Here is a 14433-nt window from a genome sequence, read left to right on the forward strand (position 1 = left end):
TGAAGAGTTTAGAGAGGAAGAGTCATCAGAATAAAGCTGCTAAAGGAGGAAGCGTCTCCATCCATTTGGCCACGCCCATAGAATCAATAATAATGCGAAACAGCACCCTCTAGTGGTGCTGGGTGGCAGCGCCACAGCAACCGGAAGACTCCACGGCCATTTCTAGTAAATGCATATAAAACGAAAGAGTGATGCAGGACAAGATGGAACATTTTAGGCCTCGTTTCCGTCCCGAAGGTGCAGAACTCAAGGTTTCCCTCATGCTCCATTTCCTCATTCATCGCTATTGCTAAGTAAACTAGCCGCGACAACGCCAGCGACGGGCTAATTCCAGTTCTGCTCCTTTTTCTAGCCTGCGACATGAACGTGCACAAGCAGTGTGTGGTGAACGTGCCCAGCCTGTGCGGTACCGACCACACGGAGCGCCGCGGTCGCCTCTTCCTGAAGATCGAGGTGAAGCTGGACAGGCTGCATGTCACAGGTCAGTCGTGCGGGAGCCGCCATGCCGGCGGCTGGTGTCTCACACACACACACACACACACACACACACACACACACACACACACACACACACGGCTCCAGATTGTTCTGTCACCTGCGGAGGGCCGGTCTGGCCGGGCCAGAGCTCCGCCCCCTCCCAGTTCCACACAAACACTGGGAGAGTGGAGGGCTGCACCTCCTGGAGGGAAAAGCTGCCGCCGCTGCAGGAGCAGCCGCAGGCGTGATGGGAAACACCTCCGGAGAAGGTCTGTCGTGCAACCGTTCAGATCCTGGTACCGTCCTGGTCCTGGTACAAGCCATCATGGTACCAGATGAAGTTCTGGAGTCTGTAACGGGGTCACAGGTCACCAAGGTTTCCGCTCTCCTAAATTGCTTCCATTTGATTTTGAGCACTGAAAGAAGTCTCTTGTTGCAAACGCAACGTACACAGCGTGCACAGCGTGCTTTTCTGGACCAGATTTGGCTGCAGGCTGCAGGCTATAAGTCGAGAATAAATAAATTGGAGCCTAACAGGAACAAACCTCGAGCGGGACCCCTCGTATGGACTGTGCTAACGCTTCAGCTAACGTGTCCTTAAGCAGAAGTGTGAGTTTTTGCTGAGGATGTGGATCTAAACGGGGTGGGGGGGGGGGGTGAGGGGCAGAGAGGTCAGAGGTCAGCCTGCAGTCCTCAGTATCCCACAGAAAAGGTACAGAACCAGTTGGCTCGGCTGTTTCTGCTCCCGAGATCCCGATAATCAGGTGTGACGGGTCTGTTTTCCGGCCTCGTGGGTCGAGGAGCGCTGTGACTGACGCCGTGAATCAGGGTGGAAGATCGGGATCGATGCTGAGAGCGGGAGTGCGGGAAGGGCGGACGCCAGGAAGATTCTCTCCGCTCCTCGGGACTCTCCAGCGCTGCTCCTGTGGGGGTTCGCGGATGTGAAGTTGATCACATTTTTCCTGAAAGAAAAAACACTCCCTCTGTCTCCTTCTCTCGCTCCATCTCCTCTTCCAATATTGACATTCGCTGTTGTTCCACCTGCCCTTTCGCTGACCCCCCCCGCTCCACCATCTTTCCGTCTGTTCCCCGCTGCGCTGTCTTTCACTCACTAATGTTCTTTTCCTCCTCCAACATCCACCTTTTCCCATCATCCTCCTATTAAAACCTGACGTTAACCCTTTAGCCTCTCCCTCCCCCCCCCCCCCCCCCCCCGCTGATGTAACGGGTGTAAAGAAGCCATGAGCGCCGGGTTTTCAGGAAAGGCAGTCATGCAAGCACCCCTCTACAACACCACACACACCACACCACACACACACACACACACACACTCACGAGGCATCTGAGGATAAAGCCAATGACATGTTTCGCCCCAGGTTAGAGGAAGGCAACAGGAATAGCTTCTTTATTCCCTCCCTAAACGGTCACACTGTCGCGACCGTCCCGACGTCGCCACGATCAGGTCAGCCAAACCGACACATTCGCGTGAAATTCAGAAAAGGAGGGCAAATTTCAGCTTTAACCCTTTAATGCACAACATGGTCTAAAGTGACCCGACTGAGTTTTTATTCGCTTTCTCTTTGCAATTACCGTAATTAATTTTATTACTCAGCATTCCAGGTATTCCTCAATTAACTTGTTTTTATCATAATTCATCCTTCTTGTATATTTTTCTTTTTACATTTTGAATAAAAACACTTTTATATCACTACCCCTCTAATGCACAACATGGGTCTAAAAGGACCCGTAACCATTTCCCATGTTATTTCATGTTTGGCTGAGTGTTTCTATGCTGAATGTCTTTAATCATAATTTCATCATTTATTTTTAGGAATGGAAAGAGCGTGAGATGAAGCATTAGCCCGCTGTTAACGTCCATCCATGCAGAGCTCATTGTGTAGGGGCTAATGTTAGCATGTTAGCATGCAGGTGGCGCGCTGGCAGTTAAATGCTGCTACTGTTTAACTGGTCAGAATATCTCCAGAGAATCTCCTCGGCAATGTTTGCATCCAGCGCTCAGTTCTTCCAAAGGGCTTAGCTCACATGTTAGCGCAACATAGCTTTTGGCAACATAGCGAGCAGCTCTTCACAACCGTTCAAACCGTTCCTGAAAAGAAGGGGGCTGCAGCGCGTTTTTCCAAGGCAGGAAACCTGAATTCCTCCTCTCGGAAACAGACCTCCCGTTACCTTTTAATGCTCAGCTCTCTGCAGAACGTCATAATTGCTCCTCACACAGAGAGAGGGAGGGGAAAATAGAAATCTTAAGGTCTTTTTGGCTCTCCTCCTGCCTCCACTCTGCACGTGTGACGTCTGTGTTCGGATCCTGGCACAGTTCCGCAGGGATCCGTCCGGCCCCTGTTTGGCCATGCGGATTTCCCCCCAGATTATCAGCCGCTCATTGGTCGCACGCGGCATTGTTACGCAACCCCACATTTGAAATTTGAAGCTGTTTTTTTAGAGAGATTAGAGTGTTGGCCCACCGCCGCCCAGCGCACAGACGATCCACAGACCACTGACACCACTGTATTAAGCAGCTCAGATACAGGAGACAAGGTCACGTCTCCCTTATGAGGCTGTGGCATTGCCTCTTCTCGGTCTTTTTGATCCATCTTTTTAACCCCAAAACAAATGATGGAGAGCGATCTCATTTCATTGGTAACTACATAAGGAGCCGGGGGAGGGGGAAGGGGATCCAGGGAGGTGAGCAACTCATGTTGTATCTAAGCAACAACAGACAGCAGACATGGTCCTTGATCACCACTGAGCGCTGATGATTTTTCATTGTGTGTGTGTGTGTGTGTGTGGTGGGGGGGGGGGGGGGGGGGGCATTGATGCCTGTTTTCTTCTGCGTGCAAGCGCAATTACTGTGTTTACAGGCTTGTCAAAGTTGCCTGTGCATTTGTTTAGTGCTGGCGTTGCCATGGAAGTGATGGACGCCTGACACGTTGCCACGGCCAGCAGAGGGGAGGATTTTAGACGTGAATGTGGGATGCTGAGATTCGCTGTCTCTGCTCCTCATACTTGTCTTTATTCTGCTCTCTCTCTCCCTGTGTGTGTGTGTGTGTGTGTGTGTGTGTGTGTGTGTGTGTGTGCGTGTGTGTGTGTGTGTGTGTGTGTTTTAAAATTCAATTTCATCGAGGATGCAGCAGCTATTATGGGGAGCTACACTGCCCTCTGCTGTGAGAGACTGGAAACTCAACTTCAACTGGGATTAAATTAACGTTGAACCGTGTTTTGTTTCAAATTATTTAGTTTTGAATTTTAATGTCCATTCTGACTTGATCCTTTAAAATTAATATATATATAAATATAGATATACTATTAATTGAAATTAATGTTAGTCAGGGTCCAGGACATGGTGATTTTAAACCCACTTGGAGTCTTAAAATAGAAAATCGGATTTATTAAAATCAGTAAACTGTACTGTGGCAAAAATAGATATATATATATTGAATTTGTTACATACCCTAATATGTGATACTTTTTGGTTTCTAAAGTGAACATCTAATCTGTCGGGCCTGAGATCTGAGGATCTCATCAACCATAAAAGACATACCATAACACTTTTAACAGTTCTTTGTTCTTTGAAGCTGCTTGTTTGTTCAGTTTGGGTGGTTTTTTTCTGGCTTTTGTGCGACTGAAGCTGAAAGGTCCGAACGTGGGTCCGATCTGATGGAATCGCTGATGCCGTATGTGTGTCGATGATCCTGGTGTGACAATATCATTGACACATTGGTGCTGTGTTAATAAAAACATGTCAGTTTGCCCTTTAGAGAAGCGCAGAGATTCCTGACTAACGTCCTGAATGAGGCGTCGTTGCTATGGAGGCAACACTTTTTCAAAAAGCTTTCACCCTGCGGTTCTTCAGCACGGAGCCTGAAACCTCCCTGACGGAGCCGCTGAGACCAAAGCCAGGCGATAGGCAGCCAGTAGGGGGCAGCACTGACGAAGTTCCACTCTGGACAACAGTAGTAAAAAGATCTTGTTAGTGTCCATGACAACAGATCAAGCTCCAAATTCCTCAAAGAGGACCCAGCATTTGTCTGGCAGGCCCAGAGATTAAAGGTTTAATCTGCATCAGAATACTATTATCATACAATGATAACGTATAGATTTAGCAGCTTTGCTCCCTGAAGTGTGTCAGAAATACTAAGAAATTCCTCTCCAGGCACTGAATGAAGCTGGAGCGGAGGATCTTTTGCCCCCCCGCGATTGACTCACGTCATCTCTGCTAACTCTCGACTCAGTCCGAGTCATGAATCCGGCTCTGAAACACTCGTGTTTCTCTCTCTCTCTTCATTTCCCAGTGGGTGAAGCCAGGAACCTGATCCCCATGGACCCCAACGGTTTATCAGACCCATATGTCAAACTCAAGATCACCCTGACCCCAAAAATGAGACCAAACAGAAGACCATGGACCATCCGTTCGTCTCTCAAACCCTTGCTGGAACGAGTCCTTCACCTTGTGAGTCGGCTCTCCTGTTCACCTCCACGCGTCTTTCCCGTTATTCCGAACGGTTCCGAACAGCTTGGTCTGCTCTTGTGATCTTTGTGCCCACGTTTAGCAAGCTGAAACCATCAGACAAGGACCGCCGTCTGTCTGTGGAGGTGTGGGATTGGGACCGTACCACCAGGAACGACTTCATGGGCTCCATGTCGTTTGGCGTGTCAGAGCTGATCAAAGCGCCTCACTGTGGATGGTCAGAAACCCACATTTCACATTAGCCTTCAATGCTAACTCCCCCGCTAACACAGACAACTGACCCTCCTGTTTAATGTTTATATAACAAGATTAATACGTCCGGCCTGCCGTGTTTTTAACGTTGCAGGTACAAGCTGGCTGAGCCAGGAGGAGGGGGAGTACTACAACGTCCCCATCCCCGAGGTGGACGACGTGAACCTGGAGCTGCGGCAGAAGTTCGAGGTGAGGCGGCACATGCGCTTCTTGAATTTGCACCATTTGGTGGCAGCGCAAGTGTGTTTTCAGCACACTGGCTCTGGAAAAAGCGCGTTCTCTCTCTCCGGTCACTATGGCAAACCTGGTATGTTTTCCTGCCTGTGCTCTTCACCCTGCCTGCCATAATGGGAGGTCACTCCCAGCATCAAAACTGGTTTTGAACTGAAAATCGTAAAATCAGCTTAAAATTCAATGCAACAATCAATTAAACCTTCACATCTTTTTCCTGTTTTTCTTTGCAAAAGAAAACATGCAACATTATTCTCATCTGTGAGGCTTTAAAAACCTCCTTTTGAAGTTTTTTTCAAATACTTTAATTGTGAAAGATGACGAGGCTGACGAGTGCAGCATCCAGACTGCGTTTTTTCAACATTCAACAAATAACTGTAAAGTTTCTTTGTGAATAAAACACCAAAATCAACACAGGCTGTATCGCTATAGTCCCCTAGTGGCGTGAGGGTGTACTGCAGGCACCATGACACACGTCCAACAGTTTGAAAACGCCTCGCGGCGCCAGTGCTGCCGGCGTGCGTGAACATGGTCGCTGGCCGTTCCAAACACGTCACCCGGACGTATGAGATAGAAGCAAACGCTCTAGGAGGGTCGACGCCGAGGGTCTCCAAGCACGGAACTCTATCTCTCTGACTGGCAACTGACCTTGACTTCCCTCTCGGGCTGGCGTCTTCACACAATGGCCCGGTTGCCTTGGAAACTGGCTCCGTGCGCTGTGGAGATGCAGCCAGATGTGTCAGAAAAAGGATTTTGTTTTCTCTGATTATTTTTACTGTTTGTTGACAGACGATAATGGATTGATTTCTCTCTAAATCACACACACACACACACACACACACACTGATTAACAGGAGAGTTTCCTCTTCTCTTCCAGACCTGCCAGTTAAACATCCACCACCTGCAGGTAGCGCTTCTGTTTGCCTCTTCACTGTTGTACTCACTGGTGTCTCAGGGTGAATTTTGAATCCCCACAAACGAACGTCTAAGGCACAGAAAAGCTGTCACACACGCTTTTAGTCCTCTCACACTCCGACTCCCACGTTGTCTCTGTTCCGGCGATTGTACACAAAGAGACGCATCTCTGGCCTTTTGCATGGTCTGATCACAGAACAACCACAACCTCGTAGTGAATGTGCCGCACTGTTGCACACCCCACGTCTGACCACACGGTGGCAGTGATGCGTCTTATTTGTCAACGCGTTTGCAGCGATTTGATGCATTAATTTGATATTTTTAGTCCCCATGTTGTACTACATCTCCTGCAGCTGTGACAAGCTACAGTTAAAAAGGGGAATGAGAAATGATCAGAATGAGAGTGATGTGAGGTCGACGGGAGTTTAGTTCAGATTCAGATTTCCTTTATATAGTTGCCAGATTATGTCTAAAATTTCCAAAATATCGTCGTTCTATATTTGGATTTTGGATTTGCAATCTTCATCTGATGCCAAAACTTGAAAAAAACAGTTTATTTTCCTATTTTTATCATGAAAGGGTGCTGTACTGCTATGAAACCTTCTTCTTCTGTCGTCTCATAACGCCCTGAATGAACCCACACTGGCGTTAGCGTCGAGCCGTTCGGCCTCAGTCAGATAGCGGACAAAATAGCGTAAAGTAGTAAATAGTTAAATTCAGTGAAAGAAGGAAAGCAGCTGGTCCGAATCGGCTCTGCGGAACGCCGCATGTTCCTCCTTTGTCTGCGCTATAATCTGGCACAAACAGACCGCTGGTGCTGCTGTGACCCACGGGCTTCTAATTGGTCCTTTGGTTCAACTGTTTCTTCCTCAGGGAAGCTTAGAAAAGCTGAAAAAGAGTCAAAATAAATCGTAAATACTGGTTTTCTCTCATGCGACAGAAGGCCAAACTTGGCCAGGGCAAGAAAGTGATCACGCCGTCGGACCACCGGCGATTCAGCCGGCCGTCGGGGACATGGACCGGGTCCGACTGAACGACTTCAACACTTCCTGGCCCTGTTGGGGAAGGGCAGCTTCGGCAAGGTGAGCGTCTTCCGCCCGCACTGATCTCCACATGTGGGCGGCTCGACCTTGACCCACGGCGTCCGCAGGTCATGCTGGCGGAGATGAGTCGACGGATGAGTGTGACGCCATCAAGATCCTGAAGAAGGACGTGGTCATCCAGGACGACGACGTGGAATGGCACCATGGTTGGAGAAGAGGGTGCTGGCTCAGAGGGACAAGCCGCCCTTCCTCACGCAGCTCCACTCCTGCTTCCAGACTGTGGTGGCGTAGAGCCGCCCGAGAATCGAGCAGGTGGCGTCGGGCGGCGTGACCTCCCCACTCTCTCCCCTGTCTTTTCCAGGATCGGCTTTACTTCGTGATGGAGTACATCAACGGCGGAGACCTGATTATCACATCCAACGCATGGCAAATTCAAGGAGCCGCAGGCAGTGTAAGCACGTCAGGGACGCCCCCTGCGCGGTGCCCATACCCGCTTTATTTATGACCTCATCCATCCCTCTCTCCTCGGTTTCCACCCTCGCAGCTTTTACGCCGCCGAGATCGCCGTCGGTTTTGTTTTCCTTGCACCGGAAGGGGAATCATCTACAGGTGGGTGAGTCTCAGAGAGGGTTTTCACGTGACTGGGAGTGTATTTAGAGCCCCTCCCCTTTTCACCTCATCACGGATAATCCCGCCTCCCGCCGTAATACCGCCGCCGCCGTCGTTGCGGGATCTGAAGTTGACAACGTGATGCTGGACTTCCGAGGGCCACATCAAGATCGCCGACTTCGGCAGGTTGCAAGGAGAGCATGTACGAAGGCATGACCACGCGCACCTTCATGCGGGACCCCCGACTACATCGCACCGGAGGTGAGAGGGTCTGGAGTCGACGGTGCGGAGGCAGAAACGTGGAGGGAGCCGCTGTTTATTTCTGAGCTGAGTCACAACGCGCCAGCAGACGGATCCGTTTGCTTCCGTCCGTCGGCGCTGACTCATGCGACGTCCCACAGTGGTGGGCGAGGGAAGCCCCCCAACCTCTATTTTTATCATTATGTCACATGGTACCGTGCTTCACTAGAGCCCCCCACTGGATGTTCGTGGAAGTCATGGCGGCGCCATCTGCTCCGAGTTCGTTGGAGAGCGATTTGGTTTCAATGGAACAGTTTATGGTCCCATAATCACGTTCAAACGCTCAAACATTTCCAGCAGCTCTGTGTGTTTATTGCCACAGAGCGTCAGTTCTTGTAAACAGAATAATGTCAGAACCCTCTGCTGGGTCCGTAATTGCCCCCCCCCCCCCCCCCCGGAGGCCTGAGGCCAGGAGTGACCTGCTGAAGGTCATGTTGGACCTTGGAAGCGGAACCCATCCAGCTGCTGGGCTGTTTCCTCCCTACTGCACCACCTTTCCCGTGTTCCGGCCTGTCTCCTGACACCCTACAGGTGTAGCACGGCCTGTACCTCCACCTCAGAGTGTGTTGTTCCTAACCTCACCTGTCTGTCCCAGATTATAGCGTACCAGCCTTACGGGAAGTCAGTGGACTGGTGGGCTTACGGGGTTCTGCTGTATGAGATGCTGGCAGGACAGGTAACGCTGTTTCCTGGGTTATTACTTTCCTTAAAGCACCTGAAACGTCCATGTTCATGATTCTTTTGACTTTTCTGCTCCAGCCGCCGTTCGATGGGGAGGATGAAGACGAGCTCTTCCAGTCCATCATGGAGCACAACGTGTCGTACCCCAAGTCCATGTCGAAAGAAGCCGTGTCCATCTGCAAAGGAGTGAGTCTAACTCCAGCACATTCGTCCTGGGTTGAGGGACGGCTCAATGGGACAAGCTGCCTCAGCTACAGAGCCGCATCGTGGTTGTCATGGAGATAATTATTGTGACCAATATGAGTGTTCAGGGACGCTTCACAGGCAGAAGCTTCGATTGAGATTAAAATCGCTGCTGTGGTAAAAGCTAAAGAGGAGCCCGTCTGTGTCTCCAGCTGATGACCAAGCATCCGTCCAAGCGTCTCGGCTGTGGACCAGAGGGCGAGATGGACATCAGGGAGCAGGCCTTCTTCAGACGCATCGACTGGGATCGGCTGGCGAACCGAGAGATCCAGCCGCCGTTTAAACCCAAAGTGGTGAGCAATCCTCTGCCGTTTTCGTGAAATCTAAGTGTTTATATTGCAATCTGCCACACCTCCTGGCATCTGCCACACCTCCTGGCATCTGCCACATCTCCTGGCACCTGCCACACCTCCTGGCATCTGCCACACCTCCTGGCATCTGCCACATCTCCTGGCATCTGCCACATCTCCTGGCATCTGCCACACCTCCTGGCATCTGCCACATCTCCTGGCACCTGCCACATCTCCTGGCATCTGCCACACCTCCTGGCATCTGCCACACCTCCTGGCATCTGCCACACCTCCTGGCATCTGCCACATCTCCTGGCATCTGCCACAGCTGACGGACGGGCTGCAGAACTTTAGAATCCATCATCTTTCATTTCCCTGAAGCACAGGCGCCTTTGGCCCGCTCTTCCACCCGCACAAATGATGCATGATGGGCGACGGCAGGACCTCACGATCGTAAAACATCCCGTTTTATACCATCAACAGCCATGTGCACGGTTACGTGTGCACCATCACCATAAAAGCGCTGTTGTGCGACGCCGCCGAAGAATGGAGCGACATCTTTGCCTCTTTATGTACATATACACATGAATGGGCTCATTAACCACGGCGGCGTTCCCATTCATCTTTATGCGAGTGCGTCGGTTCCTATGCAGCCCAGCTGGAGGACGGTTCACAGCTGCAGGCCGCTCAGGACCCCCCCCCCCTTTTTCTCCCTGACCACCTAAACTTCCGCCTATAACCGCAAACGCCATCTTTTCTCCCGTGTCGCCCTGCGTCCTCGCCATCCTCCTCCACGACGCCTTGTAGCGACTCCAGCAGCACCGCGGGGGGGGGTTAAAAATAGCCCTCCGAGTTCCCTCCGCTTCCACACCATGGCGGTCAGTAATGCAGGGTTACGTGGCAGTTGTGTTGGTGTCATTCATGGAGGAGGGAGGGAGGAGGAAAGAGGAGCTAAAAGTGGAGCCATCCATTCAGAATTCTTTGTGCGGCGTAGTCGGGAATTATTCCATCGGAAGAACCCGGCAAACAAAAGATGCGAGTCGGCCTTTGAGGCCGGTTGCGTGCAACTATTACACAAGCCTTGATGTCTTGTGAGAGTCCATGGACCCGCACACGCGTCAGAGCGCTTCATTCCTGGGTGAAGTGCCGCCGTTTTTCTTCCCAGAGAGTCGTGGACAAAGTCGGCGTTCATGACACAAAGCAAACATCCGCCTGCGTAATCAGCTGATGGAGACCTGCGGCCTGCCGCCAGCGGAGCTCCAACGTGATGACCTCCACCGTGGACGCTGGGGGGTTAGCTGCTAATCTAATTACAAGTGCTGCCCGGGTACTCACCCAACCACCTACCCTCTGGGCCTGGGGTGAGGCTACATGGGGGGCTTCGTGATCATGGTTACTATCAATTTTCTGTTTAGCATTTCATCCCTATAGAAATAGGGTATATCATCAGGAAATGCAAGTGTGCTAAACGCATGCTAATATAATGTGGTGGATATTAGCTTCAGATAGCATAGAACACTCCATCATGACTGCTAGCTATCCACGTGCCTAAATCCCCGACATTCTCTTGCAGGGTGGCAAAGGAGCAGAAAATTTCGACAAGTTTTTCACGCGCACGCAGCCCGTGCTGACGCCTCCCGACCAGCTGGTCATCGCCAACATCGACCAGAGCGAGTTCGCGGGATTCTCCTACGTGAACCCTCATTTCGTCCCTCCGTCCCTGCACAGCGTGGTATGAGGAAAGAGCGGACGCACAGAAGCACGAACTGTCGCCACAGAATCCTTCCAACTCCTGCAAGCGTCCCGCTGTCAAAAGACCCATGTCGTTCTGTCTACTAGCTACCATATAGCAGGATTGACTGAGGAGAGGGCGGAGTCAAGTGTTAAAAATGGTGTTTGTGGATCGGGAGAACCTACAGTCTATGGCACTTATATTTCTATAGCACTTCTCCAAATCCCTTCATGTCAGCTTCCTCTAACTCCCTATCTTTTTTTTGTTTTTCCGTCTCCAAACCGCTGGCCGCCTCTCTCTCTCGTGTGTGAATATGTATGAATCGGTTTCTCATTCTGGGGTTCTACAGATGCAGGATTCTCATGTCACGTCATCTCAAGCTGCAATGCACGACAGGGACGAAACCTATTTTACTGCTCGGCTTTATCTTCTGAACGGTAACGCAACCTATTTTTATATTTATATAGCAAGAAAGAGAAGAGGGCAATAGAGGCAGTGTGTTGTTACACAAGTGCCAAAGTAGAGTGGGAAGAAAATGTTTCCTCCACGTTTTGTCCTCTCGTGACAACCGTCGCACTCGGGAAACCCCGATAAATAGATGCCAGTTCTATCTGTTGTTTCGTAAAAAACGTGAAGCTACCCTCCCTAACTGGTGGACAGAGCAGAAGCTCAATGTTCAGGAGATGACGGTGGTTTTCAGGGTGGAAGCAGCCCAGTAGGTGGGGTCAGAAGGTCCAAGGATGCTATTTTCCATATGCACAAAGCCGTTGCATGCTAACTCTGTGAGCAGTACACTCTGGGTGCAGTACATGTCTGGTATTGTTGTAAAGTTTAGTATTATGACACAAACCATGTTGATATATAATTGTGTGTTTTGAGGAGCACTACAAGAATCAAAGGTCCTTAGCGATACGTTGTTCCCGTTCCATGTTTTAGCCGAAGACTCTACTCTTGTCCACTTTGATTTTGTAAAGAGGTGTTTCCGAAAATTTGCCGATTTTATACTCTGAAATGAATGTGCTTTTACTACTTTAGAACGTTTAGATCTGCCCCCTGACTTTAATGTTTGGCTGAATCTTTGCTAGGCTCGGCGCTCAGCAAACCTTGTGATAACCGTGTTTTCAGCGTATATCCGTTCTTTTCTACGAGTCTTGTAGGATATGCATACATCTTTTCCCGCGTGAAGCATTTGAATCCCGTCTTGCCTTGGTCTGCTCCGGGGCGCTCGGCTGTATCGTGTGCATGTCCGAATGAGAGCTAGCCTAAGCATGAAAAAGACCCCTGCATGATACAGAGGCCCTGCTACGATACGTCCTCACAATAAGACACTCCTGTCCGACTCTACAAAGCTCTCTTTTTGTTGTCTGTCTCCTTTGTCCCCTCCCACCGTCGCCCCCTGCTGGTTGGCATGTAGCCCAACCTTTTTAACTGAAACGCAGAACTTTTTACTACAAGACCAGACGGAGGTTTCTAAAACTGCCAAATGTGGGAACCGTCGCATTACAATCCTCCAACGGCCATATTTTCTCAAATATTTTTCTCGGATGATACTCGAGGTCGTATTACAGATGTGCCTCTAGAAGTTAAAAAAGTAGGCATACGATAAAAAAAAAACGATGTTTTAATGAGTTACCGTAGCAGAAACTCTTGGTGTCGGTGCCATCGGCATCATTTGCGGAACTATTAAAGCGTCCCATAAATTATGTCGCAGCCGCACTTGGACCAAAATTCGAGCGTTGGATTGTTTACACGTCTGGTGTCAAACCAAAAATGTTTACGCATCAGGATGAGAAAGTGGATCCGGAGATAATCAGCCAGGACACGGCAGCTCAGCTACAGATGGAGCCGCGAGCATGTCCCTATTGGTTCCCTCTCACTGCCTCCTTGCTTTGGTGTCCTCCCCCTTTCTTCTTGTTCCCATGTTCATTGTGGTATGACGATTACTGTGTACCAAATAAAGTATTGAAAAAATATTCATCGCTTCCTCTTTTTTTATCATCACTAAATAATGACATCATCTGAGGTATTAATACTGTATTTATGGACACCAGTTAATGTATGTAATCACGTGGACATATACTGTACTTCTGTCATTGATGGTGTCCAACAAGGCTCGACTTTAGGTCCACATGAATTGGACAAATAAAGTAGTTTAAGATGAAGACATCCCCTACTTTACAACTTTTTCCAGTCTCTTCTGTTCTAATTTATTCTGTTCTACAAGCCTCAATGTCTTCATCCACTACATAACCACTAGGTGGCGCTCTAGTTTAAAACTATTTCTGGGAATAAACTACTTGTATATTTAAGCGATTTGAGGAACACTGACATTTATATTTCAGGGGTGAAAGAAAGGTTTAGCTGTTTCTGCCAGAGACCTGACCCGTGTCCAGGGTGTCTTCCTGTCTCTCCCCAGTGACTGCTGGAACAGATTCCACCAACACCAGTGACCCTGGACAGGAGCACCAAGGCACCGGCTGATGGAGGGGTGGAGAGAATATCGATGGTGGATCATTAAAAATTGCAAGTAATGTGTTTCAGATTAATCGGAACATGTCAGAGGACCAATCGCCTTCTTGGGCGTGGCTAAGGACCAACGTACCAGCCTCTCTCTCTCCCATATACTTGTCTCCCTCTCTCCCCCTCTCTCCCCTCCCTCCCCCTTTCTCCCTCTCTCTCTCCCATATACTTGTCTCTCTCCCTCCCATCCCCTCTCTCTCTCCCTCTCTCTCTCCCTCCTCCCTCTCTCTCTCCCCCTCTCTCCCCTCCCTCCCTCCCTCTCCCTCTCTCTCTCCCTCTCTCTCTCCCTCCCCTCTCTCCTCTTCCTCTCTCCCTCCCTCTCTCTCTCTCTCTCATGCAACAGATCGCGTTCCTACTCTGGTGGTTCGGTTGTTGGTGTCGCACCAGCAGGGTTTTTCCACTTTTCCAGATATTTCAGGTGTTCAGCGGTCAGTCACGTGCCCAGAATACCTTCAACGCTTTGTCCACGCGGACGGATCTCTGTCAACAGTAAGTTATGAAGATTGATTGATTTAATCGCTTAGAAGCCTTAGATTCAAATTCCACAAATCAGATCTTGATTTCAATTACAGCAAAACAACAAAATATATATGTATACGTATATAGTGTTGGATTAGATTTTTGAAATACTGTTCATCCATCAACTGATTCTGTATT

General features: G+C 49.7%; 1 protein-coding gene across 1 annotated transcript in view; it reads left to right on the forward strand.

Annotated features, from left to right (window-relative positions):
* Nucleotides 1-13229, forward strand: part of LOC101071034 (protein kinase C alpha type) — a 47594-nt gene extending 34365 nt beyond the window's left edge. The window contains 22 exon segments of the mRNA XM_029836236.1: nucleotides 353-481; nucleotides 4785-4912; nucleotides 4914-4942; nucleotides 5043-5177; nucleotides 5307-5316; nucleotides 5318-5401; nucleotides 7299-7352; nucleotides 7355-7402; nucleotides 7405-7440; nucleotides 7509-7521; nucleotides 7524-7597; nucleotides 7600-7683; nucleotides 7763-7824; nucleotides 7826-7852; nucleotides 7946-7998; nucleotides 8121-8197; nucleotides 8199-8240; nucleotides 8242-8271; nucleotides 8906-8986; nucleotides 9070-9177; nucleotides 9387-9527; nucleotides 11098-13229. Of these exon segments, the coding sequence (XP_029692096.1) occupies nucleotides 353-481; nucleotides 4785-4912; nucleotides 4914-4942; nucleotides 5043-5177; nucleotides 5307-5316; nucleotides 5318-5401; nucleotides 7299-7352; nucleotides 7355-7402; nucleotides 7405-7440; nucleotides 7509-7521; nucleotides 7524-7597; nucleotides 7600-7683; nucleotides 7763-7824; nucleotides 7826-7852; nucleotides 7946-7998; nucleotides 8121-8197; nucleotides 8199-8240; nucleotides 8242-8271; nucleotides 8906-8986; nucleotides 9070-9177; nucleotides 9387-9527; nucleotides 11098-11262 (1610 nt within the window). The 3' untranslated portion in view covers nucleotides 11263-13229.
* Nucleotides 13230-14433: the final 1204 nt, after the last annotated feature.

This window comes from Takifugu rubripes, chromosome 5 (assembly GCF_901000725.2).
Source record: "Takifugu rubripes chromosome 5, fTakRub1.2, whole genome shotgun sequence".
In the NCBI taxonomy this organism is placed as follows: Eukaryota; Metazoa; Chordata; class Actinopteri; order Tetraodontiformes; family Tetraodontidae; genus Takifugu; species Takifugu rubripes.